Source organism: Onychostruthus taczanowskii, unplaced genomic scaffold (genome assembly GCF_017590055.1).
Source record: "Onychostruthus taczanowskii isolate IOZ18803 unplaced genomic scaffold, ASM1759005v1 scaffold23, whole genome shotgun sequence".
NCBI classification, from domain to species: Eukaryota; Metazoa; Chordata; class Aves; order Passeriformes; family Passeridae; genus Onychostruthus; species Onychostruthus taczanowskii.
The window spans coordinates 4,031,537-4,052,324 of record NW_024499573.1 but is presented as its reverse complement, the minus strand read 5'-3'; the positions used below and the strand labels follow the sequence as shown (position 1 = coordinate 4,052,324).

General features: G+C 41.6%; 1 protein-coding gene across 4 annotated transcripts in view; it reads left to right on the top strand.

Moving 5' to 3' along the window:
* The first annotated feature begins 772 nt into the window (after positions 1-772).
* NAMPT (nicotinamide phosphoribosyltransferase) overlaps positions 773-20,788 on the top strand; it is a 37,861-nt gene continuing 17,845 nt past the window's right edge. For all 4 annotated transcript variants that reach the window (XM_041405289.1, XM_041405288.1, XM_041405287.1 and 1 more), the window contains exons 1-7: positions 773-928; positions 12,627-12,783; positions 14,052-14,155; positions 16,937-17,065; positions 17,507-17,665; positions 18,014-18,150; positions 19,974-20,199. In XM_041405289.1, the coding sequence (XP_041261223.1) occupies positions 869-928; positions 12,627-12,783; positions 14,052-14,155; positions 16,937-17,065; positions 17,507-17,665; positions 18,014-18,150; positions 19,974-20,199 (972 nt within the window). In that variant the 5' untranslated portion in view covers positions 773-868. The remainder of the gene's footprint in view (positions 929-12,626; positions 12,784-14,051; positions 14,156-16,936; positions 17,066-17,506; positions 17,666-18,013; positions 18,151-19,973; positions 20,200-20,788) is intronic.

Genomic DNA, 20,788 nt, shown 5'->3' with positions numbered 1-20,788 from the left:
AACACGGCTCCAGAACCTCCGTACTGCCTCCAATTGCAATACCACTTAAAGCTATAACGAGTATAAAAGAAAGCTTTTGGAGACCAGGTGTAACTTTATATGTAATCCCTGATCAACAGCAACTTTAAAGAACGCTCGGAAATATTTTCTGACAAAAAGTGTCACGTTCTTCCGCTGAGGCAGCGGGTGCCGAACGTCGGCAGCGGGGGTGGATGGAGACCTGGGCGCCCGGGAAGGGCGGGAGGTCCTTTCCCACACGGGCATCAGCCCAGGCCCTTGTACAAGGGACCGTAGGGCGCAGCGGCTGCCCTGAAGCTCGGCGGGCCGGGAGCGGGTGCGGGAGGGGATCCCCCCGCGAGGCCGGTGCCGGGGCCGGGGCCGCCTCCCCTTTCCCGGACCCGCGGCTGCCGAGAACCGAAACCGGGGCCGCTCCGCGCACGCGCACCACCCCCGCCCGCCTCGGCCCCACCGCCCCTTCGGCCGAGCGCGTGCCGCCGGCCACAGCCAGAGGGCGCTCGCCTGTCGCGTGGTGACGTCACCGAGCCGGCCCCGCCCAAACCCCAATGAAAGAGAACGTGCGGCGCGGGACGCTCCCCGCCCGCCCCTCCCCCTGCACCGGCCAGCGGCGGGACCAATCAGAGCCCTCGCGGCGCCCCGGCCCCGCCCACCTAGCGGTGACGTCAGGGAACCGCCCTCGGTGGCAGAGCGGCCCAGCCAATCGGCGTCCCCGCGCGCGCCCGCCCAGGCCGCGATCCCCTGTTTCCGCCCCGCCCCCTCTCTCCGTGCTCCCCCCGCTCAAAACGCCAGCGGTGGCGGCGGAGCCCGGTTCTGTCGGTGCGGGTGGCGGCGCCTCCCGGGGCTCGGCGACATGGAGTGTGCTGCGGCGGGAGCCGAGTTCAACATCCTCCTCGCCACCGACTCCTACAAGGTGGGCACGGACAGTCGGGCGGGAGAGAGGGGGTCACCTCTGCGGACACCGGACCCGCCGGTGCGCGCCATCCGCGGGACGCCGAGCCAGGCCGGTCCCGCCGCCACCGGCCCCCTGCCCGCCTGCCCGGGGCTGGGAGATCCCTCGGGGCGCCAGTGAGGGTGCCCGGCCTCAGCCGGGCGGTGCGGGGGGCACGGCGCAGGCCTGGCCGGGGCTGCCCCTTTCGCCCCCGGCAGCCCCGAGCCGCCCCCGCGGGGTGCCGGGGGCCGCGCAGCCGGGGGCAGCGGCGGGGCCAGAAAAGAAAGTGAAAGCGGGCGGGGTGGGCGCCGCCATCCCGCCGCCTCTGGGCGCGGGGGCCGGCCATGGCGGGCACGCGGGAGGCGGGGGCCGCCCGGCCCCGAGCATGGTCCGGCCCCGCCGGGCTGCCCGCCCCCCGCCCCGGCCGGGGTCGGCGAGGGCGCGCATGTCGCTGCCGCGGGGCAGTCGCTCCTTGCTCCTCCCGCGTCGCGTCCCTCCCGCTTTGCTCCACTCGCGCCGCTCGCTGCCTGCGGTTGTGCGCCTGGCGGTGATGCAGCGCGCTCCGGGAGCCGGCTGGCACAAAATCCGTGTTTTTGAGCCCTGTGCTTAGCTCCCGGCCGCTGCGGTGTCACATTCGCTCGGCACGGTTCAGAGGGGAGAGGCGCACCGCACGGCCCTCCCTTCGTTTCTTGGAAATAGCGGGGCTGACAGCGGTGACAAAGTGCAGGCGCCCTGTCCGCGCTCCGAGGCCGTGCTGTGTGACCCGGCGGCTCCTGACGTGCCTCGCAGCGGGTGTGCCGGGCCGGGCCGCGGCCCTGCCGCCCCGCTCCGGGGCACACGCGTGCCCCGCCGCTCCGAGCCTGCAAGGCTCGCTTATTTCCTTCGGGAGCTGCATTGCAATGTCGACGAGGTTGTTGGTGGCCTGAACAAAACTACACTAACGGTCCTGGTTTTCGTTGTAAAGCATTTGTTGTGTTTTAGCTCTTTGAACGTTGGGATGCTGGGATGAGTTTTCAGGGATGAGGGTACTTCTGGATAGAGGAATTGAAAAAGCAAAAGCTATGTTGTGACCAGGTCTCGTTACTGAGTAACTACCAAAGTACAAATCTCAGTAGTTGCTGACTTGTGGTGATATTATTATTAATATTACTATTATTTTCATTATTGTTATTATTGCTACTAGTTACATCAAGACGTAAAGTTAACAGCTAATGTTGCTGTTTGTGGGAAGGAATTTTGGAAGGTGGGGAGATGCTGGTAAATCTTGGAGCAGCTCAGTCAGGGCATCCTGACGCTGCGACCGAGGGCTTGCAAAGCTGCTTCCATTCCGGGTGTAATCTGACTACAGCGCTCTTTATGAACCAGGTTTAAGTGGTTGTTATCTAACTTATTCAGATATGGAAGATACACTTTTTTCCATGTCTGAGACTAATCACATTAGATACTGCAGGCCTGGGTTAAAACAGTATCTACTTCAAATCTAATTTGCACACTACTTTTTCTAAATTCTCTGGGTGTGCTCAAGGATTGGTGGTAGTGCAGCACACTGGAGTGACATGAAACCATTTTGCTTCTGTTTTGTTTGCTGTTTCGTGGTATAGAGATGACTTGGTAGCATTCCAGGAGTGGTAGAAATCTTAAAGAGGTCAAATAAAGGCCTAAGGTGTTCTTTTTTTCTTCTTTTTTTTTTTTTTTTTTTTTTTCCAGTTTAAAACCGAATTTGGATGAGGTTTTTTGTGGCAGCTTAGGAGCATTTTGTATTATATTTAAAGCAGTTGCCCCCCTCAGTAGCTTCGTTAGGGCTGTTCAAATTGTCTTTCCATGTGCTCCTTCCAAATCTTAGGAATTCCAATGTCTGAACAATGCTTAAACAAGTAGCTGCTTTTATCCTGTTAGATAATATGAGCAAACATCACTTATCTTGTCCCTGGGTGATACTGTTGTTTCCTAATCAATGAAACACACTTAGTGAGAGCACTTTCAGTAAAATTGCACTAAAGTCTGGTAGTTTGCAATGTCAAGCTTTTTACGGGAGTAACCAAACACTGTTATTAGCAATTAAAACAACAGTGAGAGTTGATTGGGGAATTTTTTCTTTTCTTTTTCTTTTGTTGAGATAGTTCTGCTGTATCCACAACTGTAGCATCTGTTTGTGTATGCAGAACTGTCTGTACATAACATTTAGACTGAGAAAAAACCTCGGATCAGCTCAGAAGTTTACATGGTGATCTAATTGCAGTAGATGCCAGTCCATACAAGCTAATGTTGGTGACAAAAATGGCATAGAAATAAACAGCTGTAAAAGAAAAAGTACATGCAGACCACAGTGAGTGGTACAACCCTAGCTTAGGCAGTTGTCCATCAGAAAAAAGTTGTGGCATCTCAGGGTCGTGTCTGTCACAACTTGTTTGTTTGAGTACTAGATCCAGTGTCCCAGTTCTCTGTTGGTGCAGTTGGAAATTTGGGGTGAAAAAACCAACTCATTACTGGTTTAGTGTCTATACAATTTCAGAAACAAAGTCATTCAGTAGGCAAAGATTTGTCTGTTGAGAGCCTACCCAGCCTCCCCTCCTTCTGCACTATTTTCCTGTCTGCATGTGCATCATAGGACATTTCTTTCTTAAACAATAGATTATTAAATATTCCGTTTCAAAATCTTTCAAGTGTTTTTGAAAAACTGCTGAATATCATGCTGATTGATAGTAAAGTGAATATTTCTAGACAGGATTAGTTCCCAATAGGTGAATATGCACTGGTTCCAGTACCGAGCTTCTATTATAGACTGGAGCTTACTCAATAGTACAAGTGCTCCCGGATTTTGAGGCTGGGCTTCAAATGATACAGTTTATCTCTAAACCCCATAACAAGATGAATGTTTTTGCATGACTTAGATTCTTCTTCCTGTATACTTTGTTTGGTATTCTTAAGCTTTTACAAATTCCCCAAAAGTATAATTCCTCCTGTGTATGCTGGGAATTATATGGCATCCCCTCAGAATCTGGGCATGGGCATTTGGTGTAATATGTGTGTGCAACGTGCTGATAAGTAACAGCAGTCTTTTTAATTCTTCTGAGCATGGGACTCTCAAGAGATTCATCAGTGCAGTGTTATCTGGGGAACCTCAGTGTCTTTATGTGCACTATAGCAATGGCATTTCTCTTAGTGAAGTTTTCTGCTGAAGTCAAAGTCCTCATTCCTGCAAGTGAGGGGGTATCAGCTGGCTCCTTGAAAATCACTGTTCGTGTTGTGTGATGTCTTAGTCTTGTGTCTATAGCAAGACACACTTTATATAGCTCCATCTATACAGCTAGCTATATATACATTATACAGTGTTCTATAGCAGTGTTGCCCCTCTGTGACAGCGGGGTTCTGTTCACTCTCTGCCCTTCCCCAGTGAAAGAGTCCATGCCCCTCAGTGCCTCATTTGTCTGATGTCGTTGGCACACCTCCTCTGCATTTTCTTTCTCTCTGATTCCCAGTGCTGTGTTTAGCCTATATTTGTTTGTTTCTGCACAGGCAATGAATATTCCAGAGTATAGGTAGTCTGAAACTGTGTTGAGAGGATCAGCTTGGCAGCTGTGTTGTTCAGTGGGAAGGCAGCCGTGCCTGGCACGGACCAGGCCTGGGTTGGATGGACCATGAGCTGCAAGTGGGGAAAGGCTATTGACTGAACCTTGTTTGCTGGAGTAATAATAGCTTATTTTGCTTTTGCCCATGAGATCTATTACTGTTGCTTGGCGTGTTTCGTAATTAAGCTGATAGTTATAATAAGCTGCCATGCAATTACCTCTTAGGAGGAGCTGACTTGCTATCTAGACTGTAAATGAGATCTGTTTCAGAATTAATTTATTTCTGGATGCTTCAAGGAAACCCAAAAAGTATGTTTTAGTTCTGTGTGCCTTACATGTTGAATTTTAAGTATTTGTCACTTCTGATGACTTCTTACTCCGCGTGGATGCAGGAGAGCGCTGAGTTCTGAAGCACTTCACGTGAGTGTGTGTTTATTCTAGGCTCTGACTGCCTGTATATTCTTTATTTAGAAGACTAGAGGTATGTGAGGAAGAAACATGAGTACTCTTTAGCCTACTGGATTTGACTAGTACTTAATGACCGCAAAATATTCTTTACAGTAGCCCATATTTATATTTTTTTCTTAATTAAAATCCTGTGGTGGGAGTGTGAGTGTGTTATCTCCTGTAACACTGCCAGTGGAAAGCATCTGAAGCGTCTGGCTCGACACTCCTTGTAAGACACAATCTTCACACTCTCTAGGTTCATTATTTTCCAAGTTTTATTTGCAGTCGCACGGTCCTGTTACAAACCCCAAGACACCATTGCTCGAAAGGAGCACTGCAACTGTACAGTATTCAAACAATTTTTAAGTTAATGGGAAGCAACCTTTCTAGAACCACTGCAGCTTGCATTGTTGAAAAGGTAAATCTTTTTTCTTTTTCATTAAGGAACAGGAAACTTACTGCAGCATGTGCAGTAGTACCGCGGACTAGTGACAAATGTGTAGACAGTAAACATAAGGCATACTGTCATCTCTTTTGTGATAATCTTGGATGTAAAACTGATGGCTTGACTGAGGTAGAGTTAATTTTCTTCCTAGTAGCTGGTATGAGGCTATGTTTTGGATTTGTGTTGAAAACAATGCTGATAATTCAGGGATATTTTTGATTTTGCTGAATAGGTCCTGCACAGAGTCAAGGCCTTTTCTGCCCCGTGCACCATCCCAGCAGCAAGGAGGCTGGGGGTGCACAAGAAACTGGGAGGGGACACCAGGACAGCTGACCCCAGCTGACCCAAGGGATATTCCGTACCACATGACATCATGCTTAGTGTATAAAGCTGGGGGAAGAAGGAGTAAAGGGGGGAACATTTGGAGTAGGGGCATTTGTCTTCCCCAGTACACGGGCTGAAGCCCTCTTTTTCTGGGAATGCCTGAACACCTGTCTGCCTGTGGGAAGTGATGAATGAATTCCCTGTTCTGCTTTGCTTACATGCAGAGAACTTCTGCTTTCCCTGTTAAACTGTCTGTATCCCAAACCATGAGTTTTCCACTTGTACCCTTTGGATTCTCTCCCCTGTCTCACTGGGAGGAGTGAGCGAGTGGCATTTGGGGCTTGGTTGCCAATTGGGGTTAAACCACAACAAAAACCATGAAAGTCTTTAGTGGTAAAGTAATCTACTGCAAAATGTAGCTGTTTTTAAGCACTGTGTTTTGTCTGAGAAATTTAGAACACATTCAGTTCTAATGCTTATACTTGACCTTGTGTTTTAAATGAATGTGGACCTGGTCATGTATAGCATCTCTGCTGATAATGTGCAGCTTCCATAGGAATTCAGTTGCTTGCATATGCTTTCCTTATTTTTCATAGTACTGACTGGTCTCTTAACTTCTTTTTTTCACCTCTGGTCCTCTTATTTTTCAATACACATAAGAAATGATGGATGAATTCAAATATGGAGACATTAGAAGTGGTACAAGGTCATCATTCAGTCATAACCTCCATTAGCTTATCTCTCTCATCTCATAAGAGCCGAGATCTCCCAATATTCTCACTTTGGTTCTTGAACATTGTCTCAGTCTTATGCATTCTAATAAGGGGCCTGGAGTCTCTAAGGCTTTTTTTTTTATTTTTCGCTTATGGTAATCTGAAGTTTGTATAATCAAAATAGTAAGATTCTACTTGACTCTTAGATTTATTTAATTTTTTTTAACTCACTTAAGAATGTCTTGCACTTTACCTGCTGTTGTTGGATGCCCTTTCTCTTGAATTATTAAAGATTGATTCTTCTGGCATTTCCTCTCTTGTTCAAATAAATTTGTCGTTTGACCGCACTGGCTTTGGTTTGGTTTTCATTTCCACTGTCGTGGTGTGCATTCCTTCTGTGATTGCTTGAATGCTACCAAACATCCCTGTTGAATACAACTGTTAGTCACAGTTGTGTTGGGTTTTTTTCTGAAGAGGGTCACAATGCCTTATCACTGCTGTTAATTATCTCATCTCAGTGAGGCATATCTGATAGAGCAGTCCCTTGCTCATAAGTCCTAGTTCTTCTCCTTATTCTTGCTAATAATGTTGGTTTCCATGTAGGTTGTTGGCAAGCTTTGCTTTTAGCTGCTCTGTTGGCTAAATCTCCTAAAGGTTTAGGTAATGCAGTATTTCATCCCATGGCCTCTTTCCATAATGTTTATAAATAATATGTAATACCACAACTCCTGGAGGTCTTGGGTGCTTTGCAGAAGTCTCCCTGGTGTAAATACCAGCAGTACCACTGCACTAAAATTGTCTGACTCAGTAAGGCGTCCGGGGGTGAGGATCCCCCAGGTGTCTCTTGCAGCTCAAGGCTTGCAGTGCCGTGACCAAGCCTGTGCTTTGGCCCCTGTGCTGCACACCTGCCATGTCCTGGCCATGCTGCTTGTGCTTTACCTGCCACCTGTCCCTCCAGGTCTTCATGGCTGCGGCTGTGTGACACCGTGGGTTCAGTGACCAAGTTATTCTGTACCCAGTTAGCACTAAGGATTTTTCAAATAGCTCCAGAAAGTTCGAGTACTGTCTTACTTGAACTGGTATCATCTTATCACATGAGAGTTACAGTACAGGCAAGATCCTCCTGGGTAAATGTTTGGGGGTTTGTTTCTCCACTGCAGACAGGGCTTGGAAGGGCCTTTCTGATGGTTCATGTTGGCATCTGAGCTAAGGGAGCATCAGGAATTGGCACCAGTGGAGATTTTGCCCACACCTGACTTCTCCTGTCCTTTCTGTTTTTCCCATGTTTTCAAATGGTTGAATTGCATAGGCTTTAATAACCTTTTAAAGTTTGTCATAATATCCTATACAGCAAAGCTTGTAGATTATAAGAATATTTATATTTTTATGTCAAATATCTTCTTATCTAGCTTAGAAAAATGCAGCATTTACCTCAGTCATCCCTATTTTATAATGAATACCCATTAATTCCTTTTTATTAAAATTTAACTCTTAATGTTTGGGGTGTTTTTTTTTATGATCTAAATGCAATTTGTAATTCATGTTTTTTTCCTCAAAAAACTTGATATACTTAAATAGATATAGTCCTTGTTGAGAGTATTCTTTGTTCAGAATATACCTTTATTTTCATTAAACTAAATAAGGAGCTATCACAACTGGAATAAAAGTGCTCTATTTCAGTCATAGTACATAATCTTGTAGGTAGTAGTGCCAAGGCTGTTTGTCATATGTTTTATAGACAAAACCTAAACCACAGCCTTTGAACTAAACATCAAAAGGCCTTTGAAGATGCTTGGGAGAGTTGTTTTCTTGTAAGGGTCTCTTAATCCCAGCAGAGGCTTTGTTTGCTTTTCTGTGTGTTGGTTAGGGGTTTTTTTTCCTTCCTGAAGAGAAGGGCTTTCCTACTGAATTTATAGTTACTCCTACTTATCAAGAGCTCATCTGTACAAGTCCTCTGTCATCCCCCAACTAAAGCATAGAGTTATCAATACTGCCTTAATCTCTTAAGTCACATAAAATTCAATATCAAATATTGTACATGGCCTCTGGTTGTTCTTTCTATTTTCCTTTAGGATACAGGAATATGCAAATCTTCATCAGAAAACAAGGAAAGATCAGGCATTTTTTGAAGCATAGTTTTCATTGTCCAAGTGCCTTATAGTGTTGTGTCAGGTTTTTTCTTGTTGGTTGATTTGTTTTGTTTTCAGTTGCATTCTTTGTGTCTTCTGTGACCTGTTCCCACTCCTAGACCTTGACCTTTTTTCACACTTTTTTTACCACCAGGCATTTCACTACATGCCAAACCTCCTGACCACCACTATGGCAGATGGGTATTATTTCCTTGTGTCATAGGAGCCCAGAAATGACAGCTAATACAGTCAGCTGCTGTGACATTTTGTGGCAGATATTCCTGATAAGTGTGGTGCTCTGTCTGAGGGCTTGGGAGCAAAACAGATGGCCAGACAACTCAGCAGGGGTTGTAGGTCTTGTGCTGAACTTCTTACACACCTATACAACATAGAATCAAAGAATAGTTTGGGTTGACAGGGACCTTCAATCTAGTCCAGCCACTTTGCAATGAGCAGGGGCATCTTCAACTAGAGCAGTTTGCTCAGAGCCCCATCCACCCTGACCTTGAGCGTTTCCAGGGATGGGTAATCTGTCAACTCTCTGGGCAACCTGCTCCAGTATTTCACTAACTTCATCACAAAAAAAATGTTATATCTAGTCTGAATCTACCCTCCTTTAGTTTAAAACCATCACTCTTTGTCCTGTTGCTACAGACCCTGCTAAAAAGTATGTCCACATCTTTTTTACAAGCCCCCTTCAAGTAATCAGTGGTAGGGAAGTGTGGTACTTTTAAGATTGTGATTGTGCCTTTAAAAATTGAGTGATATTTGAAAGGGTGTCTCAGCTTTGTAGGTAAAACTAACAGCTTTATGGAATGTCCAAAGAAGTATCTTTAAAATTACAGCTGTAAGGTTTGCTCAGATGTAAATATTTTAATTGCCAGGGATATGTATTTAACTGTTTAAATAGATTTTAATGTGTGAAGAATATAATTGAATACTACACGTGTGACTTGCAATGTTAGTTCCTTATCTCCTTCAAGTACTTACAGCAACTTAATCAATAAAATGATATTTCTGTCAAACACAAAACTTTCATGTATGTTTTAACCCCTAGAAGTAACTATCTTCTGGACACTAGCTAGTATGTATGTTCAGGTTAAGATCTAATCTTATGTCAGAAAAGATAGCTAAACCTGTGATGCAGTGTTGGAGAAACTTGCGTGGGGTTTTTTGAGATTGAAAGTGTCAGCAAGGTAGTCAGGAGGAGCTGTGTCCCCAGGTATGCCATATAAAGGATAAATCTGTTAGCATTTCAGCCTGATTTCCACTCTCAAGTTCTGCTTTGCAGCCAGAGCACTGTGTTTTGTGATCATGCTTCAAAGCAGAGCTAGAGTAAGTCCTTAAAAGAATGTACTTAAATGCAGTAAGAAAAGGTGACACTAACTCAGTGGGTGCACTGTGTACCCTATGTTAATTTGGGCCTGTAACCATTTTGACAGAGAGAAACACATAGCAGGAAGAGATGCCTTTGAACTGTCAAAGCCGAATATATTTTCAAGATGTGAGTGGAAGATGACACAGATTTTCATTACAATATAGGTGTTGGCTTCAATAACTTGCCCATAGTTGGTAAGTGGTATGAAGTTTTTAAAAGAAACCTGAGTATCCTATCTTGTGCAGATGTAGTTTTTGTTGTTTGAACTGTTGTGATGAGAACAGCAGCGTTGCTTTGGTTTGCTCTCAAGCTTGCCACAAGGAATTGAGATATTCCTTTGGAGAATTGGTCCTGTGCTGGGACATGTGCTGTGTACACTTGCAGCTGCTGAGCTCTGTGTCGAGCCTTTGCTCTGAAGTCACAAACTCAAAAGTCCAGTACCAGCTGTAAAACGGAGTGAAATTTTTCATGACATTGCTGTAACTTATCTTGGTGGCAGCAGTGGGAAGGGAGGAATTCCCACTCTCAGTGTCTTTACAGTGCATGAGCATTCTGAGGATTTGTTACAGGATCTTTTTCTCAGAGTGCATTTAATACAATTTCTTGTAAAGGTTTTGTATACATACATGTGTGTGTGTTCATACACCCACTAGTTAGAAAGACATGTCAAATGGAGCCTATTTTTGTCTGTTCCATAGTAAAGAAGAGAGGATGGTGTGTGTGTGTTTTCTTTTGTGCAGGGATTTTGTTTTCCTTTAAATGTGATGATATCATGCAGCGAGTTTTCTTTGAGCTGGCAGTGTGATGTACTTCTTGGAAGTTCTGCATAGAACTAGAGAAGGGCATGTTGTAATTTGTGAAGCAAGACATTTATTAATAGCTAGAACTAAAGCTAAAAGCCAGGTTTTGTCTTCGGGTCTAGCATTGCTACTCTTAGGCATCCTGCTTTTGAGTGGCTGTGGAATTGTAGCAGAATAGGTTTGTGCTCCATTTAATGCCTGTGGTGCCATGCTTTGTTTGAAGTCAGAGCAGAAAACTTGCAATGACAAGCTTGGGTTTTATTTGATTGGCCTTGTAAACCTCATACAAGCAAAGACAATAGAATGATCTTTAAATTGACCTTTCTTGAATGTTTGCTTGCAGCACTGGAAACACAACCATAACAGTCTTGTGCTGGTATAGGAGAACCAAAAAATTCAGTGGAGTAGTTCATTGTCCAGTCTGAGTGAAATACTAAATTTAAATGACATTTGAGAGGAGAAAGGAAACTGTCCTTTTAAAATCCTTTAACGTACATTTTTAGGAATACAGGTAAAGCAACCTTCAAATATTTTTCTTGGAGAATGTGGGAGATATGTTTAAAAAATCGGGACAAGAAAGGAGAACCAGTAAAACTATCCCTTTTCCAATTCCTTGTGGTATTAGAAACAGAAATTTTTAAGGTTGTTTTGAGTAAGTAACAGTAAGAAACATATAATGAATTCATACTCTAACCTGTAAATATGGGAGTCTGAAAAAAATTCAGACATGAGTTTCCAACCATTTGAATTTTGTTCTGATGTACAGTGTTGGTTTGTCAGCTGTAGGAATAGTTTTTTCCTTATGGAATATATAGACTTGGTCACAGACTTCCCACCATAATTTAAGAAAACTCTTGATTTCTTCAACTTTGGGGATACTTTACCTTGATTTGTGTATTCTGTAATTTAAACATTGATAGTGTGAAGTTTCTGTCATTGTGTATTCTTTTTGTTCAGGATTTAAGGATTTTACATGGAGTTTGCTTTTTACACATTAGGAGATAAAATTTTGCAGGTTTGAGGTTTTAGGTGTTTAGAGTGTACTTGTTTCAAATGCTGTTATTACTCAAAGTAAATTTCTGGCTAGATTTACTATGAGGAGCTCTGAAAAACTGTAATTGAATTTAGCATAATGTTTTGTGTTATATGGCCAGTTTCAACGTAGTACACACAGGCAGCAACTTCTCGTGCTTCCTTTATGTAAACTTTTTCAAATTTTGGAAAAAAAAAGCCCATCTAGCAGACTTTGTAGGGAGGTACAAAGCTCAGGCAGATTTTAGCAGTGTTACTGACAGTAACAGGTTTGTGAACTGGCTTTGCTGTAACCAGAGTTTGAGAGACCCGCTCTGCTCACGGGAATGGGACACTTGGGTAAAGGCCATTGCCACTGCCTTCCTCAGTCTGGGTGGCTTTTATCTGGGCTATGGCATGGCAGCTTCAAAACTAAGTCAGATACAAGCAGGTGTTTGGTGGTGGCATGGAATTTTGTGCTTCCTGTAGCTGTTAGGCTTGGCCAAAGGGTGGCAGAGCAAAAACTGACCTGGCACGTTGGTGTTCAGTGCTGCTCCTAAAATGCTAGCCAGTGTCCTTCCCAATTAATCAAAGCCAAGAATCAGGGGAGGGGAAGAGTAACCTGGGGAAAGAAGACTTGATAAAGAAGCAGGGAGTAACAGAGGAAAGACAGTCTTTTGAACTGAAAATTGAAGGGGGTTAAAAACCTGGACATTCTGTAAATACTTGTGTAGAATGTGAATGGGTAAATAATCACAGTCCAGAAGAGCTGGGGGTTACTTTTAACCTTTAATGTATAAATATGATTTCTCTTGTGCTTTGTAGTGATGTTTTGAGTTCTTACTGAAGTTTTTCTTGATGTAGGTTACACACTACAAGCAATATCCACCGAACACAAGCAAAGTATATTCCTACTTTGAATGTCGTGAAAAGAAGACTGAAAATTCCAAATTAAAGAAAGTGAAATATGAAGAAACAGTTTTTTATGGCTTGCAGTACATTCTGAATAAATATTTAAAAGGTAACTGTCTCAAATTCCAGTAAAACCTTTCCTCTAATTAAATATCTAACTTTTTCTCAAGCTTGTAGTCTTACAGCTGAAACAATTCCAGGTTATGCTGATATACCACAAGTAGTGACATGCATAATGTCTTATTTATGTGATTGTGAAAAAAGTTGTCCACCCTCATAAATTGGTATTAACTTCTTAATCCAGACACCTCTCTACTAACTTTGTTTATGCTTTTCATTAAAAATGAAAAGGTGTTCGTGTTGCAACTTCAGTGGGCAAAGTTGAAACTAATGGAAAGAGGCCAAAGCTGTGCATAGAGTCAAAAGCTGAGAAGATTTGATGGAAAATACATTTTGCATTTTGAGCATTAACTTGAGTTCTGTATTTGCTGGTTTGTTTACTGTGTAAACCAATAATGATTTTAAATTTCCTTAAATTTTAATTTTCTTTAAATTTTTGATGGCCCTCAGCTTACATCATTGAGTATGGCAGCTACACGTGAAAGTGATCTTTATAGTGATAGTTTTAAAAGTAACATCTGAAAATTCCTTGGTGCTGTTTAAAATCTTTTTTTGCCTTATGTACAAATATCACCTGTTCTGACCTGAGTGCATGTTGCCTTCTGCCAAGCTTTAAAGGAAAACTTCAGTCATACATCTTATGTGTTTTTGTCTTGATCCAAGAGACATCTGTGCCAATTCCACCAAAGATTGAAATTCTGTTATAACCAAAACACTTGGTAATTTTGTGTCTTTAGCAATTTGAGGGTTGTTCTCTAAGGTAGATGACTGGCCCTACAGCAGTAGCATGCTTATTCAAATAATGTGGTTAGTCTGCTTGTTCCTAGCACAAATGGTCAGTCAAAGGTTGGTTGCAAAGTCTCTCCATGGGGATTTTCCCTGGAATGGCATGGCTTAACCCTTGTGCTAGATATGTCCTTGCTGCATGTACCAGCTTGCACAATCAACACATTCCTCTGTGAAAAGCACTGCTGTTAAACCTCTTGACTGGTTTTTGACCGTCGTAAAAGAGTAATAATCTCAAAATTTTCCTGAGTCATCTGCAAACCACAAGTGTATTTTACCCTCATGGTTTCTTGAGCATTCTAATCTGTATAATAAATTAAAGTTTGGTTTAAACATTCTGCATTTGACGCTTTCTTCATATCTTTGTTGAAGGTGTAGTAACTTTGCTGTGCCTGAACCCTTTTGTTATTTATTTTATCAGTTGATGAATATTGCAAGTTTCTAAGCTTTAATCTGTTTCTGAAACTTCAGGTAAAGTGGTGACCAAAGAGAAAATCAAGGAAGCCAAAGAAGTATATAGGGAGCATTTTCAAGATGATGTCTTCAATGAAAAGGGATGGAACTATATTCTAGAGGTAAAAAAAAAAATGCAAAAATAGTTGGAGATCATTGTGGCAGATTTCTGAATCAACTTTAGAATAAATATGACAGTCTCTCCTTTTAATCTTGATAGTAAAGACTAGATAAATTTAGCTTTTCATGTTTAGTGTACAGGGAGTAGCAGCTGTCAAAGAATAATCATATAATTGTAATTCCTTAGAGAAAAGTAATTTTCATCCTTTCAGATGCCAGATGTGGCTTTGCAGGTAATAAGGATTTATGGCTGCCATCAGCCAGCTCCTGTGAGTGACTGGGGGCTTGTTGGCAGGTCTCCATGTGTGATACAGCACTTAGTGGTTGCCTGCATCATTTACATTTCTTTCTCTAATAATCATTACAGTGTTTAATGCAGAAAGCATTGCAACTTCCTGGGTGTATAAATAGTTTGAGAAAATGCATGTTTTGTTCAGTTGTTTTGTAAATTTTTCAGAGACATGAATGTTGAATTTTATTATAAAATACAAGGCTTGAGGACTTCTGATACATTAAAACCTTTCAACTTCAGTCTTTTCACAATTACCCTTTTCCCCTTTTGTTTAAAAAAGTGCTAGACTTCGAGTAATTGCAGACATCTCTTCTCTGTAAAAGCAGCAGGTTCAGACTAATAGCATTCATCAGAGCTGTACTAATCTCTGCAGAGTAATTAAATGCTTAGTTTGATGGTGGGTTTTGGTGAGTGAGTATTTTTGGCATTTGAAAGCCCCTTTTTTAGTCCTCTGCATTTATATTTCCTGGACACCCTAATTGTATGTACTTTTATGGTGGCATCTTTGATAATGATCTGGATGTCATCCTGCCATTGGGATGGACCATAGGTGTGCAAGAGAAGAGTGACTTTCAACTAAGTGTTGCAAATGGCAGCAAGGTAAATAAGCTCACAGCTTTCTAAGAGAGTTCTGGAGAGGTTTGTAGAGGACTTGGAACCAGTTCAAATAACTACAAATGTGAATTCAATCCATATTTGTGTTTAAGCTACATTATAGATTGTGAATTGCTTTCATTTGTGTTAAAGTAAGCTTGATCCCTCTTTGGATAAACAGAATTAATACACTTTTAATTTTGCATGTCTGTCCTCACTGAGTTGTAATGTGACTTAACTCAGTCCATTCAACTTTTGTTTTAGTCAAAATAAGTATTCCTGCATACCTTCTATGTATTTCTATTGCTTTGTCAGGTTTTCTTATTAAAACTTTGTGTGTGTGTATGTTTATGTATATAAAAACCCAAACATGATTTTCACATCTTGATCTTGTATGCTGGTGGCTCTCAAACTGGAAGTGTGTGTACTCTTGGAGTCTTTGTGTGCCCTTTTGTGTGCACAGAGGGTGCTTGTGCTCCCTGAATTCCAGTGTCTGTTCACACACCTGCCCCTGTTTCTGCCTAGCTCAGTTGCCTCAGGTGTGGTGGGTAAGGTGGAGGGTGCAGGGGCTGTGTGGGTGAAGTGCCAGGATGAATTTGAAATGTACACCTATCAGTTTGTACTTGAGAGTAAATGAATGGGTAAATACTGATAGGGTGAAGGGCTGGAAGAAAGAAAAGGATTTCCTGGAGAACAATGGGCTGGTGTAAAGGCTGGAAGTTGGCAGGAATCGATGATGAGTGATGGAGATGGAAGTCCTGGATTGTGCAAGTCAAGTCTATCCAAAATTTTTGCAAAAGACTGTAATACAGAGCCATGGCATGATCAGATCACTTTTTTCCATGGGCAAAATCAACACCTACAGCAACTCTGAAATCTGTTCAGTCTTTTTTTCACTTAACTATACTTTTGCCTTCATTGGCTCATGAGTAAATTATTTTGAGCCTTTTGAAGGCTTTCTTGTCTTTTGTTAATCCATATACCTTCAAATCTGACAACTAGACCCTGTGTGGTATATAAACAGTTTGCTTCAGGTTACTACAGTTTTGCACAAACTTTTAAACTGAAGTAGAAGAGATTTCTGATGTCTGTTGAGTACTGGAGAATATGTTTTGGTGCTACTTATGAATCTGTAATTTTTCTGAATTGATGCAATTTTTGTTGCCTTTAACAGGATATCTCATGGGAAGCTTTCTGTCAAAATATATTACCATCCAAAACATTTTCAGTATTGCTAGTACAGCTTGCGGAGCTCTTTCAGAAAGTTATAATTAGTCTTCTAGAGTTGCTATTTGCAGGTTACTCTTTTTCAAAGAGCATATTTTACACAATGTTTAGTCCTTTGGGGATAAAAGACTGACAAAAGAGTGACATTCCAATATAAAACTCCATGTTTAGTGAGTAATTGAAATGAAAACATTTTCTAAAATAGTTATTAAACAGATCCTGCAGTAATAAATGAACAAAGCATACATCTATACTAAGCAAAACTAGTGGATTTTTTTAAAATCTGGATAATAGCTGAACTTTTTTTAGCTTATTGCATGTGAAAGCATGGAAGAAAATGAGTAGTAAGTATTTCTTGTTCTATGGGTAGAACTTATGTATTTCTATAGAATGCTTAAGCTTTCCTGGCTCAGTTTGCTCAAGGAATACAACTGATAACTGATGTCATTTGTTTTGATAAAGAGACTGGGTTTTAAGGATTTTGATCCTTTTTTGATAAATATGGATTTTTTAATTTATTTGGCCTGGTGGGTTTATTTTTAGAGTTGAAAGAAATTAAGAAGAAGAAAGCTTTTATTTACCCATAGCCTTCTATCCACTGCAGTTAAGTAAAAGAGCTGTAGGTCCTAATCTTTCCTGTTGTCTAACAACATCACTGTTCCTTATGCAGAAATATGATGGCCATCTTCCCATAGAAATAAAGGCTGTTCCTGAGGGCTCTGTAATTCCCAGAGGAAATGTTCTTTTCACAGTAGAAAACACAGATCCAGAGTGCTACTGGCTCACAAATTGGATTGAGGTAAGTTTTAGAAATTTAACACGTTTTTTCTAAGTAAATATTAATGCACTTAAAGGCTGAATCCTGTATTGCTTTACGGGAAATCTCTGGCAACTTTCATTTTCTGCTTTAATTATTTTCTGTAGTCATCTTACACAGACCCTTTTCCCCCACCTGGCAAGGGATCATAATAATTGTACAGGAAATTCACAGCAGTGCTTTTATCCATAAGAAAGGAGGATGGGGGGAACTGTGTGTCCGTATTTTACTAGTGATAACTCCTGAGAAGGTCAATACCTTGCCTACCTTATAAAGGCTAATTACTTAAGCCCTAAAGCAAACTGTTGGAGGCATCAGTACTTTGAAAATAAATAGACCTTTTTGTGCCTGAATAAATGCCAGGTGGGTATTTTCAAGCTCTAAATAAATATGCACCTAGCATTATGATGGATTTTGTTTTAGACTATTCTTGTGCAGTCATGGTACCCAATCACAGTGGCTACAAACTCTAGAGAGCAGAAAAAGATTTTGGCCAAATATTTGCTGGAGACTTCTGGCAGCTTGGAAGGACTGGAATATAAACTGCATGACTTTGGCTACAGAGGTGTTTCTTCACAAGAGGTACAACTGCTTGTCTAACAATTTGAAAAGTCTGATTGTTCCTAACCATGAAGAGTTGTAGATGTGGCTGCTAAGCTCTGTGGCCTTGTTCTGCTCGGAAATTGTGAATGAATTGTGAACTGTGTTTGGACTGAGTGTGGAGGGGGAGGTCTGGCATGGGGGTGGGTACAGTGTCTGGGCTGTGAGCACTGGACTGGGAGAAGTTTTCTCTGTCTTCCCAGTGTAAGTGAATGAAGGGAACATTGGTGAAGTGGGAACTGAGTCAGTCTTCCTGTTACAAAGTAGTGCTAGGTGGTGACTGGAGGCTTCTGTATTTGCCATGGAAACTGACATTCGCATCTTCTTCAGACTGCAGGAATAGGAGCTTCAGCTCACTTGGTGAACTTCAAAGGAACAGACACTGTAGCAGGAATTGCATTAATTAAAAAGTACTATGGTACAAAAGATCCTGTTCCAGGATATTCTGTTCCAGCTGCTGAACACAGGTAAGATACTGGTCTAAACCTTTCTAAGAATAGCTTAACAAAATGTAATTCTTTTCTTACCCCTCTTTGTATCCAGAAATAGACCATACAGTATTAGGCATGACTGATCCAGCTGTTGAAGCTGCAGTTCTGCAGCCTCAACTGCAGATGCCTCTATATGTTCTAGGAGCACATAAGTAGCATGGTTCTTTTTAGCTATATATGTATTTTAAATGTTTTTAACTGTAACCTTCTTATCAGTGTCTTTTTGGAATAAGCTTGAAGGTGTATAGTCTGTAGATACTGAGCATTCACATTATGAACTTCAAATTTTGTTTTAAATATAAAATCATAAATTGACAAACTCTGAGTTGCTGTTCTGGACTCTCACAGTTCATGTTCTCCCTCCAGAAGAAGCAGTTGCTCTCAAGCTTCCCATCAGTATAACTTGTAATGGTAAATCCTTGCTATATCACTAAGAATGGTGAATGAATTTTTAAGTGTAAGGAAACTGATCTCCAACATTTGAGAGACAGAGCTCTTACTTTTTTCCAATCCATGTCCTGTACAATGTTGGGAATGAATGCAAATCATTGAATTTCTGTTGCATGTCTACACACTGAAATGAGAATATAAAACAAGATTGGTTGTGTGTTTCATAGTGAGCACAAAACCCAGTTAAATATTTACTATTGATTTTAAATAGTTGTTATTCACTTAGGATTGCAAGAAAGGCTTACATGAATAGCCCTTGTAGGGTGGTGATCATCTTTAAAGCAGCACTGCCTCATAGAACTTATGTGCCATTGCTGTAGTGCTGCTCTAGAACTCCTGCCTGACCAAGAGACATGACAGTTTTTGTCTGAAATTTCTGATGATCAAAACTACTATAAAATTCTGTGTAATGAAAGCAAGAAGAAACACATGGAGTCAAGATAAAGTGTCTTTTGCCCAGCATATTAAAGTGATGGTATTAGAGCAGAGAGCTTCAACTGCCCTACCTAAATGCATTTGCAGCACCAAATGCAGACTGCAGTCACCCTTTCCAAGTTAGTACACAAAAAGGTCTCATACAAGAGACCCAAATTTTTACAGAATTGTTTTACTGTTCCACAACCTCCAATACAAGGTGGTGTTCTGAGCATGGTGCTTGCCCCTGGTGTGTCAGCAGGGCTCTTCTGAGACTGCCCCAACCTCTGCGAAATAAAGTTTGTTTCTCTCCCTGCTACCATGATCTGGGACTTGTCCACACAGCAGATAATACTGGAATTTTAAGGTGAAAATTCAATGCCCACTGACTCCTATGTTGTGCATGAGAGTATTTTTAGGTCTTTGCACACACACTAAAGTCACTTACGTCAACTGGTCTGAGCAGCTACTGCAGATCAACTGCATTCAGTAACTTACTGCTGTTCTCAGCAGCTCTGCTTTATGTGCTCACTTGTGGCCTTGTGCCAAGGGTAATGCTCTGAAGTTACTCTAGAGGACTGTTTGTATAAGTGAGAATATTTGTTTTATATCACTGTTAAAAAAGAAAATAAATTCTGTTTTCTTTAGATTTTTCTAACACATGGTGACATGCTTCATTCTCAACTTTCCATTTTGTAGCATGAAGTTGTCAGAGCAGATGTTCTGTTCTTGCATCTGTAGTTCCCTGTCCGAATTAAATCTGTTTATTTAATATATAGTGTATTTCTAATCTGTGCAACACAAAGCTGATAAGCACATAGTTTCTGCTGTTGTGTAATCATACTGCTTATCATTGTCTCGAACTGTTGCTGGTAGGAAATAGAGAATGACATGTAAATGCAATTCTAATATGAATTTTTCAATTGCCTTTGCAGTACCATAACAGCCTGGGGGAAAGATCATGAAAAAGATGCTTTTGAACACATAGTAACACAGTTTTCTTCAGTGCCTGTATCTGTGGTTAGTGACAGCTATGACATTTACAATGCCTGTGAGAAAATATGGGGTGATGACCTAAGGCATATAATTGAAGCCCGAAGTCCAGAGGCACCACTTATTATTAGACCAGATTCTGGGAATCCCCTTGACACTGTCCTAAAGGTAATCCTTTCTTGAAGCCATTTGTATACAAGATTGGGAGGGCAATTGTTTGGTTTTTTGTAGTGACTGGCTAGCAAACATAAGCTCTAACTTGGTATGCATTGTATATATTTGATGCTGGCTAATTTGGACCTATGAAAAATGTGAATGTTTATTTCACCTCAGTATATATATGGAAACTATTTTGCAGTCCAAGTAGTTTCATTTCTTTCGTCAATCCCATTCTTAAATATGGTTCTTGAAGCTTTTGCAAGTTGCCAGTTTTTTGCTGATGTAGTGATGTTGGAATGTTTTTATGAAGAGAAACTTTTATCACTTAACAAATGCAATGGGACACCACTTCAGTGCTAGTAAATGCCAGGTCAGTAACAATTCTTACTGTTAAGTTTAGGTATCTTGGCATCCCATGTTAATGTAATTCATGATTTTGTGCTATAAATACATGTGTAGCCATCTTCTCTTTTATAAGATATGCATTTAAGTCAGTGGCACTGACTCCACATTGAAAAATGCTTCTTGCCTCATTGCTCTGTAGAAAGCATAATGATTGTTTCAGTTTCATAATAAAAGCTGTTGATACCTCTGAATC